The sequence below is a fragment of the Anopheles bellator genome, chromosome 2, assembly GCF_943735745.2.
Source record: "Anopheles bellator chromosome 2, idAnoBellAS_SP24_06.2, whole genome shotgun sequence".
NCBI classification, from domain to species: domain Eukaryota; kingdom Metazoa; phylum Arthropoda; class Insecta; order Diptera; family Culicidae; genus Anopheles; species Anopheles bellator.
In genome coordinates, this window is record NC_071286.1 from 18970978 (window position 1) to 18986446 (window position 15469).

A 15469-nucleotide genomic window follows, 5' to 3' on the forward strand; every position below is an offset into this window, starting at 1 on the left:
TGTGCCGTTCTTGGGTTTACATTCTTCAGATATTACCATCTCATAATTACCTTCCCACTTGCTTTGGGTTCGAGTTCGTTGTGGCAACCCGTACACGCGGCCACAGCAGATCAGCCCCCGCGGATCGGTCTGCTACGGGGCGCCCTCGTTTAACAGGACATTTTTTATAGGATGCATAGTTTCCGATGGATATCTCCTTCAGGCATTCCCTCTCTCTATCTCTCTCTCTCTCTCTCGGGGACTGGTAGCGGACATGTTTTATGCATTACCGGTGAACCCTCGAGCGACAAACCACCAACAGGCACACATCGACGACCCACGGGAGGAACAATCCCAACGTCTTCTTCCCCAAAACCATAAAAACCTTCACCGGCCACTTGTGGGCGGATCTTGTCGGGGTGGTTGAATGAAACCCGAGCCGTGGAACGAACCGAAAAGGGATACACGACCGCCGACCGAATTGTACCGGTTCGAGCAGTTCCTGCTCCTGGTTCGCAATACACTGTCCGCCTCTGGGGCCCGCCGTGGAGCCTGCCAACTTTCACGCTTTTGTCGCCCTTTGCGCGAGGAATGTACAGTGGGTGACATTTTGGTTTTTGACATTTTTTTAACATCACACAAAGCTGTGTCAGTAATTTATTTGCATCTAAATAGATGGGCAAAATGTGGAAGACAAATGAATGAATGAATGAAAATTTCGTTTAATAATGTGAAAAACGAGAACAACGCACAACATAAAAGAAAATCATAAAAAAACATTATCAACATAATACAAACATACATAGCAAACATAGCACAGTAAACTAGCAAACTACCGAACCGACAAACGTGAAATTTTCGTCCGAAAAACGACCACAGATATCGATACTGGCCAATTCAACATACGAGCGGCTATAAACAATAAAAAAGGAAAGAGATAACGAAAACATAAACGAAACAGTTGCAAACGAACTAGGAAACGGGTAAACTGTAGACAGAGCTTAACGTAAAAGAAGCTAACAAAAGACCACATAACACAAAAACAATTAAGAAAACCAAATTGATATACAACAATTCATTGCGTAGTTGAAACAAGGCGAACTGAGCGAAACCCTAAAGCGATCATGTCGGGCCAGTGAGTGAGCATTGCATGAGTGGGGCGCCCTTGGATGTTGCAATATTCGCTAACCTCGACGCACAACATCTACGGTGGGCGACGGGAGGAGCGATAAAATAAAGGGAACGCACGGAGAAAGGGCCCGGTAACTCGTCCGTAACCCAAATCGAGTGACAGCACGACGGCGACGGGTCCCGGGAGAACGACCGTCGTACGTATTCCCCCGTCGTCCGCCGTGGCGAATGTGGCCCGCGTGCTGGTGTGCGTAGTAAGGAATGACTAGACGGCCGTCCGTCCGGGTGAGTCATCGGTAAATTGCTTCGACACTTGCACCGTCCTCCGGCAACATGTGCATACCCCACCGTTTTCGGTGGGCCTCGCGCGTGCCACACCGCCCTATGAATCATCTCCCCACACACTCCCTCATCTTCCCTCTCTTTCTGTCTCGCAACACAACACATGGCCGCCGTCATCGGGTTGGACCCTCCGGAACGCGTGAAGCGCGAGTTCCGAGGACGACGGTCAGCACACGCCAATGTTGGCTATGGCGCGTTCCCGGCGACATTCGCATTTTTTCTTCTTCAGAGGGGTTTTTATGATGGTGCTTAGCTCATGCCGGCTCCGATATTAGCTTCGGTATCTGATTAATGTCTTGCCCTGGGGCAGGAGCCAGAGAGTGCTGATAGAGTTATCACGAGGTAATCCACTTTGTCAACAACCGCTTCCCTCCGCTTTGTAGAGAATGTTGGAAGGGAAAGGTTCTACCCTCATTATCCTGTCATGCAAATCAGATTTGGGCTTATCGCGATGTTTTGATAACGACGAGGCGATAAACGATTGTGGAACGATTAATTGCGAAGAATTTGCATCAGAATTCTCCGTCGGAAGGCGAACCGTCACGATCCTGAGAAATCAGATTTTGGTTTACGAGTCACCGGGACGAGGTTTTCCCAAAATATCCAGATGATGATCCAACGTTCTGCCGTCTACTTTCTACGAGTAGAACCCTTGACGTCGGTTCCACAAAAATCCCCACCTGAAAGCCGATGACAGGAACCACTCCCTTGTTTCCACGCTAGCGCGGCCAGCCCGACGATAAAACCGAACCGAAAGCCCATTAATGCGAATGTCATTTTCCACTTGACAACCGGTGTTGGTACGGGATGTAATTTTTCAATCTCCAACTCCTCCGGCGAGACGCGCCGGAGGCAACGGGAGAGATTGTAACACAACATTGCATATCGTTTTATGCGCGCCCGCCAGACGCCCCCTCGCTGGAGACGTCAGTCACTCACGGCACGGCACCGAAAGCCGAGACAGCATCCTTCTTTCTCAGGCTGCGTGTCTGGGGGTTTGGTCGAGTTGGTTGGTTGGCCGCCTTGGCCAAATCGTGGCCAGGTCAGCGCGTCTCGTGGGAACGGCGGCCGGCGCCGCGGTGGGCCACAGTGCACCTTCGCCCATTACCACCCAATAAAAATCCGCGGAGCGACATTCTTCATCCCCCGTGTGTCTCGGTTGCCTTCCGTGGGCTCCGACGGAGCTGCCGCCCCCCGAAATACAGCTTCGCAGACAGCGTCCACCTTCGCAAAGTGCCGGCCGGCCGTTCCGTGACCTGGTTTGCCGCGATATCGGTTCAGGGCTCGCGCCTACGGACGCCCCCGGACGCGACGCCTTCGGAGAGCGCAGGAGAACCGGCTTCGGCCGCTGGCGGCGATACAGGCCCGGGGGCGAGCTAACGAGAGCATAAGAGATCGTTCTGGCAGATGTCACTTCCCGCGGCCAGAGATGCAGACGGTGCGCCAATGATAATGTTAAGATCACGCAAAACAATTCTGAAACTTTCCCAACAGCTCTTGCTTTGAGTTATCTGGGCGAAGAATTGACATCCATACTGCGGGTGACTTCTTAGACAGATGGGTCGTAGACAGTTCTAATTCTAGATTCTAGATCGGATATTACTTTCGTCCAATAATTGTAAAATCTGCGCCAAAGAAGGTGAGAACATAAATTTTGTTCGTGACTTCATAGCTGACACGAAGGCAGGATGTGCCAAGACCCAATCCTTTCCAGCAGTCCACACGTTCCAACACGCCAATCAGCCAGGCTGGAAACATCAAGGCTCCGATCGGCCATTACACGATGATTATGCACACAGACAGGCTAGGCTTCGCCCCTTTTCAGGGTCCAAAAGTGTAATTTGAGTCGACGGTGTACGTGATGGAGCGTCGTTCCCGAAAGAAGCCGCAGAGAGCTTAACTTTCCGCCCAGCCCACCCAGCCAGATGACGTAAGGCAGCTGTCATGACACGGCGCGCACGGCGACTCGTACTTAGTCCTGCAAGTTATTTTTTCCGCTGCCAGCTTGCCAGCATTTCCAAGGGGGTTGGGCCACAGTGACAACGGCGGATCAAATATTTAGCAAGGTGGTGCAGCGGCCAAAAGAAGCTGCCTGACTGATGGCACTCACGTCAAGTCTGGCCGTCAGCACAACATAACAAACACAAGCCACACGCTAGCAAACACGGCGTCTGCGGCCAGCAGGCTTTCAGTGTCGTGGGCTGTCCTGCCCGCTCTGTATCGCGATGCCCTTCAGACGAACTGGAGCCCGACACGAGAGCATCGGGGATCTGTCTGGTCCGGTCTGGTCTGGTCAATCCCTGCCCTGCAATGAGTCTGATTAATAAATTTAAGTAATGGAACGCGCCACAACACGCCAAAACAGAACCATAAATCTCGCGCCGAATGTTTTGAGGTCGCCCGCGAGTGCGTGCCGCGGACCATTAACGGCCCGTGAAACGTGTGTCGTCTTATGCTGTTAGTTTTATTAAAGCGTTTTTTGTTTCTCCATCGGCTTGAGCCATCCATCCATCAGCTTGAGCATCGGCCCGCACCCAGCACCGATAAGATCCGTGCTGTTTTTCCGGCACACACGGCGGTCCGATATCGCTCCGGCCCAATCAAACGGAGAGAGGAAAAATTAATTTTACGCCCATCGACCGATTCGCGCTGACCCGTTTCCCGGGGGGCCGGGGGCTGGAAAATCTGCTGCTGGCCGCTGCGGTGCGGTGGCAAATAAATTCCATTTCACCAAAGTTCACCATCCGTCGGGCGGGGTGCAAACTTTCCCAAAACCGCGCGGCCACCAATAACGCTTCCGCGCGCAGCACTTTCATCGCGAACGATGCAGTTCGCGGCAACCAACGGGCACCGCCCTCCGAGAGTTCCGAGAGAAATCCGACTTTTCGGAACCACTTCAACCGGCGGGTGCGGCTGCGAGGCTGCACAGAAGTGCGCCCAAAATCGCGGCGCGGCCGATGTCCATTCGGGCGTAAAATGAAGCGGTTCGTCGTCGTCGATCGCGCATAAAATATCATCAGCCCCCAGCGCTAACAACCGAAAGTGATGCCCGGAAAGCTCACGATTAATTAGCGAAAAACGCTCCTTAGCTGTGTCAATAAGGCCGGCAGCGCGGGGGCAACGCAAAACCATCCAATCAGCGACTGGGCTATGCATTTTGCCTTTCTTTCCCTTAAAACCACCGCTCAAATTGGAGATTTCTTTCTATTGGTTTCTAGGAGCTGAGCAAAATGAAGCCACAGTTTGGGAAAGGCCCCTATTGGCCGTAGACATCTTTCACCGCCCAAAAGGAAACGCCGGCCTCCCGGGAGAGGTGCCGGGGATTGAAAAATTGATATTTATGAGTGCACACGAGGGTGGTCTGATATGTTTCCGACCTCAAGGCAGGAAGCTGGCAACACTAGTAACTAGAAATTCGTGAGTTTGGTTGTCAGTCCGCTGATAGTTTCAGTTCAGATAGTTACAATTTCAGCCAGTTTAAACGCGTAGCTTTTGTGTAGTAATCGTTTGAGTGAGCTGAAGTTAGAGTTTTTGTGAAAATAATTAAATATTGTTTTTAAAAGACAAAAGGCATAGGCGATCATAGATGGGATGGGTTTTGTGTATAGGGACCCTTTGCGGAAGAAGAATCATTTACCAGTATCAAATATGAGTAGCTAAATTTAAATCTGGCCGTATGAATTTGACAGACGATAAACGTTCAGAACGTCTAAAAACTACCGACAAAAAAAATCGTTAAAGCTAACCAAATGGTGCTAGAAGTAACTGGGTCAAAAACAGAGACATGAGAAAGCTGTCGCACGTCATGGCAAAATTCTGTGAAACTGCTTGATCCCATCCGACTTACTCATCAGATCTAGCCTTCACAAGCAAATTCTTTTTGTTCCCTGATCTGAAAATTGCGTTGCGATCAATTATTTTGAAGAGAATGACAATGTGTCTTGCATCTTTCTTAGGTCGGAAACTTTTCCTGGAACCCTCGTAATAAATGCATCCATTTTGGCAAACTAATAAGCGCGAAGCAATACGTTCCGTTTGCGTCCACCGGTTCGTCACGCCAGTCACTTTGGCTACTTTTTGTTTCAGCAACTCGGAAACAATCTCATTCCCCGACACTCACGGACCCGGCACGGAACCGGCGATCGGCTTTTCGATCACATCCGTGCCGGACCGTTCGTTCGTTGCGCTCCGCGAAGCTCGTGCTCGAGATTGCATTAATCTTCGTCTGCCGACGACAATCGCGCGATGGCTTCAGACCGCAGATCGAAGAAGATCGGAACCCCGAACGCCCTGGAAAACTCGGGGGAAAGCGCACAGCGCCCATCAGGGAAATGTGGGGCGGGTGCGTTCGGGAAAAGGGGGCCGGTTCCAAACGCTGAACGACTAATGTCTCCCACCACACTGTCACCGGTGACATGCCATTTTTCTTCCGATTCCGGCAAAACAGAAAAAGACTAATTTGTCAAAGTTGCAACAAAAAAAAAGGCAACAGACGCCATTGCCGCAGCCGTGGCCCCGTCGTCGCAAAAGGAAAGTCCATTTTCCTGCGCACGAACAGTTTTCGAAAACGGTGTTTTTCGTGTTTCGATTTTTAAATCGGTCGGTCTTTCACTTTCGTACGCCGCCATCACTCATCGGGCCGGAATTTTCCTCCGGTTTGGGGGTCCTTCCTTTCGCGAGTTTGTGGAAAAGTTCAAACCTACAACGAGGAAATTTAAATTGGAATTCGGATCGGTGTTTCGCGAATGCCACGTGGAGCGCAGATTTGGTAACATGATTTCATCGGATCATCGTGTTGATCGTTGACGTGTTAATGTCACATTCGTTAACTCATCTAATTAGGAATAGAAAGTGACCGCTGTTCGTGTTCGGTTCGCGACGATAAGAAAATTAGATTTGGGGACCTATCAAGGCGGATGGTGTTAATCAGCTGTTAAAGTAAGGGGCGCTCTTTGCTTAACTAACCGCAGACCTTTCCAATCCGAACGGTTGTGTATGGGGCCCCAATTTCTATTTTAATTCGCTCTTTTGTTTCCAACCATTTCGATAGCAAATTTATTAGGCGCACATTTACATTTTAATCGGCATACGAATTACGCCAGCTTATTTGACTTATGGAGACGGGAAAATATGCAGCTGCAGCTATGGAACGGAAATGCAAAGATGGCTGATTTCAATGTATTCTTGATGGTGATTCCTCGCTTAAGAACATGGAATGCTGTATATGCAGACTTCAAGTGCATTTGGAAGAGTTTCACACATGATTATAACGTTTAAGCTTGCCAAGTTGAGGATGTGCTCGTTACTCATCAATATGAATCATCAATGACCCCATGCTTCTGCTTCTAAAATTGTTCTTGCCTATTAGTGATCTATCCGATTTTCAGGTTGTATGGGCTACGCGTGATCGGTTTCTATTTTGGTATGAATCTCCCTTAACGTCAGGCAGTATGATATCATCTCTTTCACTAAGAACTCTTTTCCGATCTTCATCAGCTGTTCCGCGAGGTGACGCCATTCGCTATTGTACGCGAATTGAGGACTGACTGATCATTATGTTGAAACTATTTGTCGCACCAACCGGGCATTTTTATACGTATGCCTTCCGAGTTTAAAGTTTTGTACTGTTCTCTTGGTCGTCCGATTCATGAGTTTGCCTGCATTGTGTGGCACCCACATCACAAGCGTTGGTTTGATTGCATTACGGAAATACGACGTTGGTTTACTGGGGCAACTGTTTTTAGACTGGGTTGGTATGACGCCGGCAGTCTGCCTAACTACAACACGCGTTGTCTGTTACTCGGCCTGAACGCGCTTGAGTATAGGATATGCTCTATGCTCGTTACTAAAGGCGTCTGCATGACATGTAGCTCGGAACTGTTTCGCGCATTACTTTACTTTCATTGAGTTTCCAGACCGTAAAACAGTCACCATAAATTATATCCTTAGATAATAACTAAGTTATTGTACCACAAACCCTATGTGGAATGTAACATACTGAACCCTCACTGCTTTACGTGCCGTATACCATTCAAAAGCTACCACATCTTGCTCCAATAAATGACCTATTTGAACCAGAAATGTAGCTGGCCTCTGGCAGCCGCGGCACAACACATTTTCAGCAACCATCCGCAAAGATTTATAGCAATGCTGCCCCAGACGGAAACGATCGTAGGCCGGCCGGCCGGCGGGGATTGTTCAAACATTGCGGGAAATGCTTCAGGAATGCAGATCGTAGCCGTGCACAATCTGGTTCCCATCTCCAAACGGTTCGAAAACCGGCACCCCACACGTGGGCCGTGAACCGCGGCCCGTGTCGCCAGAACTGCGGTTGTGCATCCCGCCGGCCCGGTTTACGGTACTCGGATCTGTGCCTGGGGATCGGGGCCGCGATGGATGGAAGTGACTAAATTCGGCATCGACTTCCTACTCGACATAACTTCGTGTGTATGTGCACGCGCGCGCGGCTCGAACCATCTTCAGGCGCGCTTCGTCGCTGCGGCGAAAGATGTCGGTCCGTAATTCGTCCGTAATCCGTTTTTGGTGCGACGACAACCGCACACCCCATCGACAGCGCGGCGGAGAGGTTTTAAAACCGTTTTTGGAATGCTTTTTTTATGCTGCCAAAAATAGCTTCTTGGCGTGTTGGGCGCGCGAGCACCCATACTTGCGTACGCTTGAACGAAGGTTAGTGACGAAGAGCTTATAAACACATCGCTTCCCTCGCCATCGGTCCTGCCTGGCATTGGCACCCTCTTTCTCTCTTGCTCGCTCTATGTTTGGTAAGATTTTGCCCTCTTTCTTTTATGCTCCAAATAAGCGCATGCTGTAGGCGCATTACGCATCGCGAGCTGCGTTTAATATAGCTGCACCTCGGCGGGCCCCGAGCGGAGCTGACAACGATGACGACGGCCAACGGCGTGACAGTGTGGCCACGCTAGGTGCAATGCGGTAGACTTGGTGGGGGATGGATATCCATTTTCCACTGCGACTTAAATTTCACGATCGAGTTGCGGGGCTGCGATCGACGGCGAAACTTAATCGATTCTTCGTTCTGCGCCTCACCGACCTTGACGGTGAGGCGCACAAAAGTAGAACAAAATGCGCCGTCAACGCCTCGCGGTCGCGGCCTCGTGCTTGTGTGCGTTATTCCCGGATCCGGCCCGACGCAACCGGAAACGGATGGATAGTGATCGCGCGTTGCGCCGTGATGATCGATGGTCCGATAGGACGGCGCGCGTTGACGCGGTGCGATCGAGCAAAAGACCGTGAAATAACAGGGCAAAATCGGACCGAAAAAATGGAGTGAAAGAAACACACACGCGGGCGGTAGAAGAACAACAGTCATCATCATCATCATCATCATCATCGCCGCCGCCACCGATCGTCATAATCTCGGGCTGTGGGGGACATGCGGACAGTGTTTTGGTCGTGTTCCAGGTCCGGCCCCGGAAAACTCCGGAAGAGGGCCATAGCAAAAGTGGTCACGAAGCCAGCGACGGAGCGAAAGGGGCGGATGATCGAAGAAAACCCGTCAACCGAGAACCCGGCGGCAGCCGGCGGAGAAAGGGAAAGAGAAAGGACGAAGGAAAATGTGAAGAACACCGGCGCAACGACTGCAAAAAACAAAATCGGAATGGAAAACCGATTCCTATTCATGCATTCACCACCCTCCACCCTCCACCCGCCACTCTCTCTTTCTCTATCTCGCGCCGGTGTCGGCGCCCGTTCCCCGTTAGGCTTCATTTTGCCGTGGTTTTTCTTTTCTCCCGTTTCAGTCGATCTTTCTCGTTTCCATTCGAGCGCGATCGACAACACGCAAAGGCCCACGGGGGGATGATGAGCTACCAAAAAAAAGTAAGCGAACCACCGAACCAAGCAACCAACCGGCCAGTGCGGAGCTAGGCATGGCACTGGGAGAGTAAACCCAAGCCCTTGTGGAGTTGGAGCCCGCGCAGTTGTTGAACCTCGCTGAGCGATCAGGTGGGAAGCCGTTTCAACGAAAGCAGCGACATTTAGTCATATTTTACCCCAATTTTTAATTTACCCCAGTGTCAGTAGACAGTTAACCCATAGCGTACCTTATGTGTGATGCGTCTGATATTGCCGATCTTGCTTTGATAGCCAACTCTACGTCGATCATACTGCACGGTGACAGGAACGGTTAATCTCATTTGCCATCTACAGTGATTATTCCTTCATTTTACGATTATCTAAGCCGCCCGCCGTGCAATGTCGCGTTTGTGGAGCAAACGCGATCGCCGAAACGTCAAAACTCCACGAAGAAAGCCACGAAGCTGCTGCTGGAAAGTTGCTGAAACGCCACCGACTGGCGACTGGCATAGGGTCCGTCACAGGCAGCTTCACCTTGCTATTTAGTCAAAAAAAATGGCACAAGAGCCTCCGCTCCACACAGTTTGGATCAACGCGATCCGCAGGTGGGTAGCCGGTTGGCATCATGCAACCGCAATCATTCCAGATGGTTGCACATTCCGGGCTAGGCAAACCCCCCGGCCCCGGGTGGAGGATACCGAAAAAACACATTCACCAATTAAATACCAACCACCCCACGGCTGTCGGCCATTCCGTGGGTGCCTGCCTACCGGTGTGCCTTTATATTGGGTCCGGACGATTGGCCGGAAGCTAACAAATTTAAAAATTCCTCTCCAAAAGAAGTGAAATTTTCAGCGAAATCAGAACGATACGTCTGGAGATCTGGATTTATGCGCAGCAAGAGTGAGCACTCCTCGGTGGACATCACACCTTGCGCGTCCCGCTCGTGTTACATGCATTTCATAATTCACCCGTTAATCGACATCAGCCCTCGATCGCCGAAAGGTTAATGCTTCGGAAAGAAACGCGCAGCGGCCGGAATATCGATTATCCGTAGCACTGTTGGCCGGGGCTCTGGCTTCCCTGGCAATCGTTTGACACATCGTCATCCGGCCATGGACCAACGGTCACGGTGCGCGAATGGCGGCGACGGTTAATTGGTTAGCAGCGACCGACCGACCATTGAGACGAAAACGTTAAAAATCAATAAAATATCGAACGCGGTGCAAATTAAAAACAATTTACGAACCGTGAACCGATGCCAATGAGGGCGAGCGATGGCGTCGTGGCGTGCTTAGTGTGGCCACCGTGGGTCCAAAATAAGGAACCAGTGCACAGCCGTGCATTCCGATGCTGAACGATTGCACCGCGCAGTCAGGCTGACCGTGCATTAGTGAGGCGGATTCGGGAGAGACCTAGTTACGGTGGGGAGCAAAGATCAGCTTCGCGCCGGACACAGAGTGCCCGCCATTACTGGCCCCAGGGGGGGACTGACTGGGCCGGAGAGCGCGAGACGCAATTAAGTTTTGGTTCAGCTTTCTCGAAAAGAAACTCTCATCCACCCAATCCTGCCGGCCCCAAAGCTGGGCCACCGAACGCGCCATCTGCGCAGCAACATTTCTCCCCGCTGGTGGAGACAATTTCCATTTTCTAATTTTTTGGAGCAAATAATGTTTTTCAACAAGATGCCGACAACGCCGTGGCCGTGGATCTCTCTCTCTCTCTCGCGCCCGCCCGCCAGAGTGCAGTGCACTATGACTTGCCGAAGTATGCGGAAGCAGCATACTTTCTTCGGTTCCAATCGGTACGGCAACGGTGGAAAACAAAACCACCACATCGCGCGTCACACGACTCCCACACGCGGCAAGCATTGGAGCATGGCCGAGAGTCAACAAAACAGTGGTAGCGCGACGCGCCCGCGAGGCCACCCAACATACCGATCTATCAGGTGTGAAAAGCGCGGTTCCTCCTCAGCCTGTCATAACGGGCGGCGGCGGCGCAAGGGGAGGGCTTTCGCGAATCGGACGATCACTGAAGGACGGCGCAACGGCGGTGGCTTAACGGTAAGAAAGAAAGAAAAGCAAACGGGGTGGAAACGGAAAAATCAAATCAAATCTAACGGGGACCCCCGCCCCGATTGATGGCACCGGTCGAGGGCACCGTTTTTGGCCGGGGCCTCAAGAAACCACACGGTGGCCTTTCACTGGGTTTTGAGTCTTTCTGTTGCCGCACGGCACCGACACCAAACGAGCATAAAGAAAGTGTATGCGCTAACAATGATGGATGCTTGGGTGCCGCCTGGTGCTCTAGGCGCCGTCGGTTCTTTCCGCCGAGCGACTTCCGGATCGCAGGGTGTGCAATTTAAATCCACCGGTGCGATGCAGATACAACCAACAACGGGGTGACTCAGGTCAGCGTGAAAATCGAACTCGAAAACAGGGGCTGCGTAAATTGGATAGGCGGAAATTATTTATATTCTTCCGACGACGGTACAAACCTAATGCATTCTACTGCACCGCACCTGTTTGCTGAATAAAACACAAAACACTGATTGCTGGCGCTGCGGAGATGTGTTTGGGGGAACGAGTTTACAAACTGTGGGCCCCATGGATGGCTTCGCTCCGTTCCTTCATTACTCATGGTCACTGACGGTGAACGTGACATTGAAAATCACGGCGCCAACAACACCAGATAACCCCTAGCGGCGACTCGCGTTTCGCGGCTTATCAGTGCTTAGGAGTAATTCATTCAACAGTCTTTGCGCACCAGCCAATCGGCGCAATCTCATCACACAAACAGTTTGGCGTGGACAAGAGAAAAACATTCCTTCAAGTCGCGGCAAACGTGGTGACTTCTAGGAATGTTGAATGTCTGCTAACCCAACTGACGATGGACACTGTTGTACAATTTTTTGTTGGTTTAATTAGTAGCGCTCTGGCCGACATGTTCATTACTGCAACTCATAACATACCATTAGTTAAATTGTCCCATTCTTGCGTATGACGACAGATTAATTTGAAGCTGTGAAGGGTCAAGTTTAATCATAGTTTCAAAACGAGAATTATTGTCCGTGTTTTGGTTCTTTTTTGTCTTATTAAAACAGTATCATTAGTCGAGCGGTTAAGCATAGCAGTATTATTAATAAAAGGTCAAATCCATTAATGAACTTATGTTTCCAGATTTAAACAACTACAGTACATTGGCCTTACGATTAATCGACATAAATGTGATGTTACATTGATCAACGATAAATTAACGAATCATAGGGAATTTCGGGAATAGTTTACATACTTCAAGTTTTCTGTACAATAACCTGAATATTCTTCATTCTTCATTCCATTTAAAAAAATGCATCCATTTCGCATCGAAAACGGTGGGGCATTTTGTTGCATAACAATATTTATAACCACAAATTGTTACAAAATTTGTTAAAAAGTTTGGACTCTTTTTCGCTATTATAAATCGCTCAGTACGATTGACCCTTGGAAAGGAGTGCAGAATATAGCGCTTTTATTGCACTGGTGTGCGTCCGGCGGATCGGGCGGGAACCGCATCCACAAGCGTCAATATAAAACCGTTTCGGAAAACAAAACAAAATATTTTTTCAATTGATTTAACATCATGGAGCACTTTGAAGTTGGGCCGAGAATGAACCCCATCGGCAGCACCGGACGTGGGTTGATGGTCTAATTACAACCTTGGCTCGTCAGCGCCAAGCGTGCCGCCTGAACGCGATCGATACACGGTGCTCGGCGCGGATAAATCGGAGCGGATGCGTCGATATTGGTACTTGAAACCGCGCGGAAATATCTAACCACCTCTCAATTGTGGGTCGGCGATAAAACGGTTCATAAAAAGCGCAAGGTGTTTAGACCGACCCGTTGTGTGGACCGATGGAAAGGTGTTGAGATTGGAAATATACATTAAAAGTGTAACCGAGAATAACCACACCCTAAAGATGAGCGGCCGATTGTGGTTTCGTGATCACTTTGGCAGCAGAGCATTTGTAAGCAGAAGAAGGTGGTAAGCAGAACGGAAGAAAATGTGATACGATAATATCGTTGAATTTGTGGATCGAAACCTGTTCATGAACAGTGATCGTGATCGAGAATCTTTCGTGATCCATTACACGATTCCGAATCAATGGAGCCATTGAACAATTGATAAAACGTTTAAATAGGCTCAATTGGAGCTTGATTTAGCTCTTGAATTTAGTTCATAAATAAGTATATCTATTATCTTGCTGGCCAAATCGTTGATGATTTTGTTTCAAGATTGTTGTTCTTAATAGACATAATAAACATTACAACTTAGAGCACTTTTTAAACGAGGCCCCTTTCAGTAATGCCAGCTTGGAAACCCGCAGTGATCAAAATTACACAAATAATAAATTATAAATATGAAGCACTGAAGTTTTGAAGCACTTACTTGGAAATTTCCGCATCGCGTACAACACAAACATCGAGATAAACTGCTCATCGCAAGCCTCCCACAGCCCGTCGCTAGCGATCACGAGAAACAAATCATCATCGGTACAGGTGTTGAGGCAAATGCCTGGATCAGCCGATACGAAGGGTTTGTGTGCAGGATTTCCTAAAAGTAAAGCGAACGATGAGTTTTCAAAATTCAAAACGTAACTACACCGAAGTAAATTGCCAACAACAATAGCACCTACCTATTGCTCGGGTAATAGCAAGTTGCCCATTCACACGGAATCCCCCGTACCAGAAGATCACATTTCCACCAATAGCGTGAATACGGTCTCGTTCTTCCTGCAAACCGTAATATTCAAACGAGTTTGAGACATTGCGCTTGGTAATGGGATTGGTCAATGTGTCAGCATACCGGATTAGATGCCGAATGGGTCGGATATACTAGTCGCTGATAGAGTTCACGGTTTGGAGAACGTTTCACCATTATTGCTTGAGAATCGCCAACCCACGCCACGTCAATCCGCTTGGAAGTGATGTGATGAAAGCACACGACTGCCGTCGAACCACTGTTGAGATGCTATAGTGGGTAAATGGAAAATTTATGTTCAATCAATGTTCCGTCATCGCGTGTTACGGGCAGCGGCGTATCTGGTAAACGTTACTTACATGGTTCGCGCACTTTTCGCCAAACAGTCGATCCGTCTTGTGGAACCCTTCCTCAAAGGCTAGCGTCATATTGTGCGGATAGTGTTCACTCTGTGCGATGTAGTAGTGCAAGTGCGAGGCCGCGAAACTGGCCGCATCCTGACCGCCGTGTCCATCGTAAACACCGTAGAAGGCGGTCGGTTCGATGTCTCGCGTTTGGAACAGTTTGTCAAAGTCCGGCAAGCACACGTGACGGTCCTCCATCGTGCGGCGTCGATTCTTGAGCCCTCTGGCGACATAACACTGCCGCACCGGATTGTGGAGCTGGCTACTAGCAGCTCCGTGCATCCCCGAATCCGGCTCGTCCAATGGCCATCCCGAGCGAAGCTGAGCGAGCAGATTGTTGAGCCGCTCATTGTCCAGCAACTCCGAGCAGATTTGGTTCACGCGTGAAATCACTTCATGGTTCAATTGCAGCGTTTTATAATCTGCAAGCGGAAAACGAAGATCGAAAAATGAAAAACAACCAATCTCGGGTCATTGGAACATTTATAGATGTGCTCTACTTCTTGCGAAGTTTACAACCGATCTCGGCCGGCGTAGGCTGGCCAGCAACTTACCGCGCCCAGTGTATCCGCAGGATTCGGGGTTTTCTTCGCAACGTTTTAAAACTGCTTCCAAAACGTTCCGAATGATGGGCGTCAGAAGACAGTGTGGGCATTCACTGAAAACAGAGAGAGTCAACACACAACATTATTGGTTGCGATAGTCTCGACGGCTAGACTTGCGGTTGGGCGAATGTAAAGTACACATTGCGCGGCATGCTTCAATCATTAGCATTGGGAAGCTGTTTGCTCGTGTCTGGCGTAGACTAGCGTGCTGCGATTGTGGTTGTGCGCGGAACCGCGCGAATCACCTCATCGAGAAGAATGAACAGTATGACAACAAAAATGACTCACGTGTCACGCACACCGAGCGCGACGGACACAACAAACATAATTGATGTCTTGCATGTACAGTAAAACACAGCAATTAGTCGAATGTTGCGCTGCGAACTTTGGATCACCGGGGAGTGGTTGATTGGCACGGTTTCATTGCGCGGGGGG

General features: G+C 49.7%; 1 protein-coding gene across 1 annotated transcript in view; it reads right to left on the bottom strand.

Moving 5' to 3' along the window:
- LOC131207139 (uncharacterized) overlaps positions 1 to 15469 on the bottom strand; it is a 37499-nt gene that overhangs the window by 21827 nt on the left and 203 nt on the right. Inside the window, exons 2-6 of the mRNA XM_058199748.1 lie at positions 14984 to 15087; positions 14385 to 14851; positions 14131 to 14295; positions 13961 to 14057; positions 13714 to 13878 (exon numbers count right to left, since the gene is read on the bottom strand). Of these exons, the coding sequence (XP_058055731.1) occupies positions 13714 to 13878; positions 13961 to 14057; positions 14131 to 14295; positions 14385 to 14851; positions 14984 to 15087 (998 nt within the window). The remainder of the gene's footprint in view (positions 1 to 13713; positions 13879 to 13960; positions 14058 to 14130; positions 14296 to 14384; positions 14852 to 14983; positions 15088 to 15469) is intronic.